Raw genomic sequence first — 9510 nt, forward strand, 5'->3', positions numbered from 1 at the left:
AAATTCACTGCACATCTTACATACTTTAAATACATCTCTTTTTTTCCTGTATATTTTAAAGAATCTTATATCACATTCCAAAATAAAAAACAAAGTGTAGTAAAGCTGCATATATTCTTTATTTACCTTACAGGTTTTTGTCTGTATTAAAAAAACTAAATTGTATAAGCAATTGTAACAGCAAAACAAATGTTCTAAACTGGCTCACAAGTATGTAAGATAGGTAAGATCTAACAGTATAAACTAGGATGGCAATGAAAGGGTATAAAATAAGTTCTTTTTGGAGTCTGTGGTCCACAGGTAATATTGCTTCCGTACTGGTCTTGCTTTGATACATGCAAGTCCATGATAAAAGTCATGGTTTATTATATAGAAGGTGAGGAATTAGCTGGGAACTAAAGAAAATGGTCCTCAGACCTAACAACCAGCATCTACTTGTTTTATTTCCACCTTTGCCGTACTATTACCCATTCCTTGCTATGAGGCACATTTTTTAAAATCCAGGGCCAAATTTCAGCCTGCAATATCCTTGCAGTCATAATCTTTTCAGTAATTCAGATCCCCATATTCTACTTCTTCAAGGTTCTTTACTATATCTTGCTATTTATATGGCCATTTGTCCTTTGAGTCTCTATTATTATTATTCCATACTGGATGCTTAGGCATGTGCCATGCATGATGACTTTTGACACCTGTGTTTTAGCATCAGCAGGAGATCTCTGTACTGTTGACCTCTGTATACGACCCATTGCTCCTTCAGTGTGATCTTTCTCTTGATTTCTCGGTTTCACCAGTGGAATCCAGTGCTGTGAAAATGAGTGTTGTCAACTATTCGCTTATGGAGATGTATAAACATCTGTAACAGCCTTACTAAACATAATGCTTTTAAATGCTTTGCAGCTCTGGTCATGAAATACTCTTTGATCTGTTGACAGATTGACAAGAAAAAGACGCACTTAGCTGTATAAGCCATGCAGGTTTCTTTATGAGTTTTAGAAATTACTTAGGATGTGAAGAGACATTCTGACCAGATGTAGAGTGAGCACTGGATTGAGACTGAAGAGATCGTGATCTGTTTATGTTCCAGATCTGTCTCTAGTCTTCTGGGTAACTTATGAGCACCTGCTTCCTCTCTTTGTGCCTCAGTTTCACCACCTGAGAAGCTGAGATAATGATACTGTCCTTTTTGTAAAGTGCTTTTATATTTATGGAGAAAAAGCATCATGTAAGAGCCAGATACGTATTGTTAAGGAAGGTTTTTTTTCATGCTTTCTCCAATTCTCTCTTCTAATGCAATTAAGTAAACACACAAAATTATGTCTTCTTTGAAGTCCGTATGAGTTGTACACATTATCTTAATGGTGTCAGAATTTATTCTGAGTGAATGACAAGTTGTGATCCTTTATAAACAGCGTTAATAGCAATTCTTGCTCAAAAACATGTATACTATCACTCTACCTGTGAAATGTCTGCACTTTGAAAGGTGGAAGGTAAGCTAGCAATGACTGAGAGGAGAAAGGTAACAACTTTTAATGCAAACTGCATTTAACAGCTCTTAGATATTTATAATGCAACAGCATGCATACTAATAGTACTAACACTTGACTGCATTTTCCCATAGTATGATTTCGACATTAAACATGTTCCAAAAATATGGTCATTCATTTTTATTATTTCAAAGCAGTTCCTAAGGTGCAAATTGTAGCTTTTATGATTTTGATTTGCGATTATGATTGTGCTTTAAAAAAATGCATGTGCTCCTTTATTATCTTTATGGGTTTCCTTATCAGTTGGATACATACTTTACATATTCATACTAGCTTCTAAAAAAGAAAAACTTACATTTTGTACACTATTTTCTTCCAAAGATTTCAAGAAGAGCAGTTTCTCCTGACAAAGTGGTTTAAAACAGGTTTTTTTTTTTTTGTCTGTTTTGAACTTTGTATTGCATTGTAGCACAGTACTGACTGCAACACTTAACTTTCCAAATCCTGTAGTAGTACTTATCTCAGCAAATTTTGTCTTAGAGACTGTCTCTTTTATGGGCCCTAACTCTAGCTATAGGATTTGGTTCTATAAATGGTCACTTCAAAACATGAGTTTAAATGGTGCATATAAAATCTTTCAAACAATATAGAGGCAATAGGTCTAATAGTGCATGATTGCAATCCCCTTCTGATTGGAATATAGTAATGTAAAGACGTTTCATTCAGCTAATCTGGTAATTTGAGTAAAAAAATTGTATACTACACTGACTCCCCTCTAAAGGTATTCCCAGTTCAACAGAATTTTCATTCATTCATTAATCATACGAGATGTTCTTTTAAACATCAGCAGCATTTGAACCGAACCTTTCCCACAGAGGCTTTTATAGGGGAGTTCTTATCCAGTTCTCCCTGGGAAAACTTCCTGTTCATATATACACAGCATTTTTTTACCATCTGACATTCTCTACAGGCTCTGCTCTTCAGAAATGTATTTGAGCCAGAAGCATAGGTCCTTCTTGGAGTGATGTGTCCAGAAAAGGAAACGATCTCCACCTCTCCTACATTGGCTGGATTTTCCTCATACTTAAGTTCAAATACTGCATCATTCTAGAAAGTAGTCTCATTCTGGGGGATAGAGAGAATGTATATTCCTTCAAACTGTGCTATTCCCACACTTCCTTTTAGTGTGAAATAGTTCATTTTCTTGGCAGATTCAAGACTACTTTATGCACACTGCCCCAACAGTCAATTGTCTGTCTATAGCATTCTTCAAGGATGAGATACCATCACCCATCAGTCTTTTATATGTTCTAAGTTTCATCACAGCCATTTGTTCTTTTTCCAGAACTACACATTGCCTTCTCTTGCAGTTATATGCAAATGTAAATGATATTAAGTTGACTTTCCAAATCTTTCACATTACACTAAGGATGAATTTTCTCTTCTTCTGCAAATTACAGAACAAGATATCCCAGCCCATCTTGTTTGTAATTCCTGAATATTTTTGCTGATAGCTACAGTACATGATTTTTTAAATCATTGGCTTTTTTTTTCATAGTAACCACAGTAACTTGTTTTTTCAAATTCCAAATATTTGTTTTAAAACAGATACTAAGAAGTAGAATCTTGTATGGTCATTTGCTGTCTACATGTTTTACGTGGGATCTTGTCAGATAATTGAGGCTGCATAATTGACTTCTGTCTGTGCAATTTTACATCACTACACATTTGCCTTTCAGCTTCTCTTTCCTTTTCTGCTGCTTGCTTTTTTTGCCATCAATTTGTAAACTCACAGTCCTGCGTTTCTCCAGGTTTAGCAATTCTTGGAATAACTCTTTCACATTGTGGTTCATCTTGGCAGATGTCTCCATGAAGGCACATTTCCATTTCTTAGCCATGGCTTCTCCTTCACTGCTGTCCACCTCTCGATTTTGGCTCTCATCATTTTTATTCCCCACCAACATTATTGGAATGCTTTCTATGTCTCCTTTAATCTGACATATTTGTTCATAGATTGGTCTGAGTTCCTCTAAGGACTGTCGGCTAGTGATAGAGTATACCAAAATGAAAGCATGTCCTTTAGAAATTGAAAGACGTTGCATGGCTGGAAATTGATGGCTCCCTGTAGTGTCAGTTATCTGCAAAGTGCATATGCTCTTATCACAGCTGATCACCTGTCGATAAGTGTCTTCAATGGTAGGGATGTAGCTCTCTCTGAAAGTGCCCTTCACAAATCTCAAGACCAAAGAACTTTTGCCCACTCCTCCAGCTCCAAACACAACCACCCTGTAATCATTGCTTTGCTCAGGCATGTTTGTTGGTATGTTAGTCACTCAGGTGGAGGGAAAAATCTAGGAAATAAAATGACAAAAACAACAATGCAGATATTAATACACATATGCGTGGAGAGTACACCTTGTGATATCTTTCTAAATAAGAGAAATTAATGAAAATGATGGTAAAATGGCTGTAATAAGACTTGCAGTGGGTTACAGAATAACTTATTGCAGTAGTATAGGTAGGGTTTGCAATCCAGCCTAGTCTAACAACAAAAGATCATCTTCATCAGTTCATGTGAGTTTCAAAGTTCTTCCTACTGGACTCACATCTCCAGGGGAAAAAAAAAAAAAAAGGCCAAGACCCAAACAAATTGTAGAATCTTAATTACTCTCCTGTATCTAGAACTACTCTTCTCAAATCATTGTCAAAACACACAGGTATACACATTTATGGAAGTCAATCACTCTAAACATGCTTTCTCTTCAGTAATTAGGCAATTTATTTTCACTACAGCTGGACAGCATTCCTCAGTGACATCTAAGACATATTTGTAGCTTATTCAGCAATAGCACCAAGTATGCTTTATTTCTGACTCTCAGAAGCATACACCCCAATTCTGTGTGCATTTCAGGGCAAAGAGTGCCTTTTGGTAAATTGAGATTGCTCATGTTCAGTCTGCCTTTTCATTGTAACCTTTATTTCACAGCAAATGTGTGATGGTTTTAAGGCTATACCTTTAATACGCACTACAACAAGATGACATCTGACTGGAGACATGCTACATTTATTAGAAAGGTTGTGCAGGTGTCTGTAAACAGTAAACCCACAATATTGTCCTGGTTATTAAATTAAAAAATGATCAAGTTTTCACAGCATTGTAAGATACAGTTGTTTTAGAATTAACTGAAATAAGTGTGAAAATAAATTTGTTCTTTCATCAGTAGAAGGTCATTTGGTACACAACCTGTACAAGTTCTCTTACATTTAGAAAGATTTAAGCAGATAAACGATAAAAAAAAAACCTTAAACACTAAAAAAAAAGTCTAGGGTATTGTTAATTTTCAGACTAAAACCAGATAAATAAAAAGTATATGTGGAGCAAACTTCGAAATTTGTAAAGATACAGATGTGAGTGAATCTATACCATGCCAACCCACAGTGAATTTTCTGCTTCTGCATCATTGATGTTGCAGCTGCCTGTGCCGGTTACATTAAAGCCATGGCCACCCATGCTGCACTAATGTCTTCATTTTCCTGTTCGAATCTAACCTGATTTTGTTATCCCTTCTTGTTCTGGGCATCCTATTCTGTCCTAATTCTGATGTCTGAGTAAGCTGAAAGCACCAATCTTTACATAATGCATTGGATGAAGGACTTGTACTTCCTCATCTGCAGCACTGTGGGCAGAATAACCAGTGCAACTGGGAATGCTGATCCTGAGGCAAAGTGGAGAGCTGTCACAATTCTGCCTACACAGCCTGGCTTCAGGCAGAAGGCAGCTTTGTCCCTTCCACCTCTCCTACGCTGCAGTTACTGCCATTCTCAGAGACCTGCTTAAATATAGGGAATGATTGATAAATAAGAACGTTCATCTTGAGGCTCTGAAGAAAAAAATTTCTCTCTGACAGCAAAATTCAAGAAATGGAAAGAAGAGTAATCCCAGAAAACACTGGTGTATGTGTTTACATAAAAGACAAAATCCTCTAAGGAAGAATAAAAATGGGTGAACATCACATGCCATAGAGAAAACAAACAAAACGGAGGTAGCTAGCAAGAAATGAGCTGGAAGGATGCTGTTCCACTGAGAACAAACCTGTACTTAAGAGCTGCAATCATGCAAATTCAATAGTCGTAGAGCTTAGAGTTGTGACTGTACAGAATGAGTTACCACAAGAATGATAGTTTATTAATTTTTGAGAGCAAAAAGGCAAGGGAAAAACATGGATATTTCACCTCAGAAGCAGCTTAAGCATTGCACAGTCAGATAATATGTAGCCTAGGAACTATGGGATCATGAGAAAATAATGTACTCTGAAAATTCTTACTATTGAAATCAGTGAAATAGAGAGCAGAGAAATAAAAAGATAACTGAGTTGTACTCTTACTATATTAAACTTCATGCTTTAAGCATACTCAGATATCTCCAAGAAAACTGGCACATATGGTTGCCCAAAAGTTAGAACACATTGAAATGTGGTTTTTATTGGCATTTAGTATTAGATATCCAACAAACTTCTAAGGGAGCCTGAAATGACATGGTAACAGCCTTCAAATACATAGTAAATTGATACAAAGAGGCACAGCATAGATTTGTAGTGGAAAAATCTGGGATTAATGGGTTTACATCGTAGGAGCAATTCACATTAGACAACAGGAAAACTTTACAGTGTTAAGAGCCCATAGGTTGCTTAGGGAGATTTTGCCGATTGCCTTTAAAAAATATAATATAAATCGCAGGATAATTCAGTCTGAAAGGGACATGAGGACATCTTGGATACACCCTGTTGGTCACTGTAGAGCCAACCATGAAACCAGACAAGGTTGTTCTGTTCTGTCAGGTTTTGAAAATCTCCACTGCTTCTTACAGCCTCTCTGGTCATCCTTCTTCACTTCTAAATTACCCTCAGCATGATTTCCCCCCTTAATATCCAGTCTAAACTACTTGTGTTCCAACTTACTTTTCTTGTCACTCATTCCATCACCCGTTGCTGTGAAGAATGACTGCTAAAGATCCTCATTCTTACCACGATATGCCATAAAGATTGTTTGCTTCTTTTACTTTTTAAGAGCTGGCAGCAAACAATAGCAAAAGGTCATGCAAGCCTTTTTTGGTCACATCAGAAGAAGGCTTTACTAAACAAGTTTTACAGTGTGGTTATATTCTCTGTATGGATCTAGTCAGAGATTCTCCTACAGTGAAAACAGTTCTGTGTAACCGTGATGCACTTGTACCCAACTGTGCATTTTTGTTAACGTTTTTCATACCACTCTATTGGTGTATTTATTTTTCTTTTTCTTAAAATACACTTACAAAAACACTCGATGGGACAAAATACAGTACCACATTGCCTCATTAGCATTCAATGTTCTAGACAATGTGGCTATGGAAAAATTAATTTGAAAGAAGTCTGTCTTTTCAGAGGTACAATTCTGTATGTCTTTTATGCTTTGAGAATCTGTTTTGTAATAGGCACACAGAAAACAGTAGTTATTTTTACACTTCGGAAATTACTTATTCTGGACTTTGCGTGTAATGAAACCTCATTTGTTGCCTTTGCTACTTTCATAAACTATGTCAGTGCAAATGTACTTTCCTCTGACATTGATTTGAAAGGCAAAGCACCTTCCATAGCATACATAGCACACATCCATACCCTTCACCTTTTTGTGGTTGCAAAGTTCAGCAAGTTATTGAGTTTCTGCTGACTCAGCTGTGTTTTCTGCAAGTGCTCCACTGGCACAAGGCTCAGATTGCTCCAGCTCAGCTGCTGAAGGTGAGTTCAACAGGCTATTCAATGTGAGAAAAGGCTGCCTCTAGTTCAAACTCAGCTACAGGCCTTTACACTGGTCTGCATTCTTTCACTAGCTGTTTCTGACACACCAGGTGCAAGAATTGTTGTTACAATAAGAGGATGCAGTTTAGGGGCTGACCTATTTTTAATGTAAAATCAGTTATTTTGTTTTTAGTGATAACAAAAAAATATACATTAAATAGTGTTCAACAAAGTATCTCACATTACATATTACTATCTTAGTAGTTCAAATTCTTAACCTTTGGGTGATACTGAATGTGGTTGATGTTCCTGATCCTCTATTTTAGCCACATAGGAGCTACATAGTTATCTCTTATCTTTAAATGTTTTTTATAGTCTAACTTTTCTATCAGTTTTATTTATGACTTGCTGCCTGTGTTTGTATCCAAGCCATTAATAACACATGTAAGAAAAGGCAAAAATTATAGGGAGTATCTGAAAATCTGAATCTGAAAATTAATCTACTGGAATAATTACCCTAAAAGTAACATGAGATTAGACTCACAGATGATTCACAAGCTTGTACTTGAAGGGACATACAGAAAAAATGTGCTCAATCCCCTATCTTTCTGCAGTTTGTTTTTGTTGCAAAAGATTTTTACCACGTTTGCAATGTTAAACTCCCATGGAATATCACAGGTTGTAATTTTTTCTTTTTTTAATAATCTCTTTTAGGATAGCATTTATTTTATAGAACATCCTGATTCTTCCTCTGATGTCTGCAGATAGCAGCTTTGACTGTGTCTTAACTGATTTAGTTCTTGAGGTTTTATCATGTCCTCCTGAGATATCACTCTGATATGCAATACAGCAATTGTCAGATGCTGTGTATTAATTTCCTGAAAGTTTTTTCCTCAGGCAAAACGAACTCATGCTAGTCACTAGTTTTGTTCTAAAAAAAAAACAAACAAACAAAAAACAAACAAAAAACCAAGAAAACACCACAAAAAAACCCCAAACAAACCACAACTAAGATGTCTTTGTTCATATTGTCAATGTTATGATGAAAATCCAGTCAATCACAAGCAATACATTTAGTTTAAAATCTTGCATCAATTTAAATTAGTTCCTCAGGCTATGCATTGATGACACCACTATGCAAAGATAAAAGGCACAAAGCAAAGAATAATTCCAACTGTATTTACAGAAAAAAAGGGATTTCAGTATGGCTGTAAGGTTAGTGGCCACTTCACCATATCAAACGTGAAGAATGTACACATTATTTACAGTCAAAATGGAAAGAGACTTATGCAAGGATTTTTTACTTGTGGTCCATTTTCTGTGCAAATGGTATTCATCTATTTCTCCACAGGATTTTCACCATATGAAAATGAACTTAAAAAACTGGGATTTTCCTGAAATCATAGAATAGTAGATTTAACTTGGGAAAGGCCCTTAAGATCATTAAGTTCAACCATTTCCTACCTCTACCAAGTCTGGTGTTAAACCACCACATCAATCCATCCTTTAAACACCTCCAGGGATGAGTATTCAGCCACCTACCCGAGTAACCTATTCCAGTGTTCAATAACCTTTCAGTGAAGAAGTTTATTCTAATACCCAATCTAAACCTCCCATGGTAAAGCTTGAGACCATTTCCTCTCATCCTATCACTCCTTACTAGGTAGAAAAGATTAACCCCCTCCTCACCAGAACCTCCTTTCAGGTGGTTGTAGAGAGCAATAAGGTCTCCCCTAAGCCTGTTCTTCTTCAGACTAAATAATCCAAGTTTCTCAAATGCTCATTTAACTTTTTCTCCAGACCCTTCACTAGCCTCTTTGTTCTTCTCTGGACACACTCCAGGAATTCAATGCCCTTCTTGTAGCGAGGGCCACAAATATCCAACATAGCACACAAGGTGTGGCCACCCCAGTCCTGAGTACACGGGCACAAGCACTTCCCTGGTCCTTATTGTCATATTATTGCTGATGTAGGCCAATATTAACACTATTTTCAATTAACACTGGAGAATATGAAGAATCACGTTTCAAACTAACGGCAATATTGCGTGGTCAGTGAACATCAAATCTACTTCAAGGTTTCCACCACCGAATGGCAAAGCGTTGATGAAATGGTTTACTAAAAGAAAGCTTGAGTTAATGTCATATAAAGTACTGTTATCACAGAAAGAAAGATGAGTGCTGTTCCTATAACCTACGACCTAGTTCAGCAAAGTCTTTAAAAAAGTGCTTCAATTGTGTACAATTTTC

The 9510-nt window shown here is 36.5% G+C and overlaps 1 protein-coding gene across 1 annotated transcript; it reads right to left on the bottom strand.

Moving 5' to 3' along the window:
* Nucleotides 1-3199: 3199 nt before the first annotated feature.
* On the bottom strand, nt 3200-3799 carry DIRAS2 (DIRAS family GTPase 2). The gene has a single exon (XM_054397782.1). It carries the CDS (start codon nt 3797-3799, stop codon nt 3200-3202), a length of 600 nt encoding a protein of 199 aa, XP_054253757.1.
* Between the last annotated feature and the right edge of the window lie 5711 nt (nt 3800-9510).

Source organism: Indicator indicator, chromosome Z, assembly GCF_027791375.1.
Source record: "Indicator indicator isolate 239-I01 chromosome Z, UM_Iind_1.1, whole genome shotgun sequence".
Lineage (NCBI taxonomy): Eukaryota > Metazoa > Chordata > Aves > Piciformes > Indicatoridae > Indicator > Indicator indicator.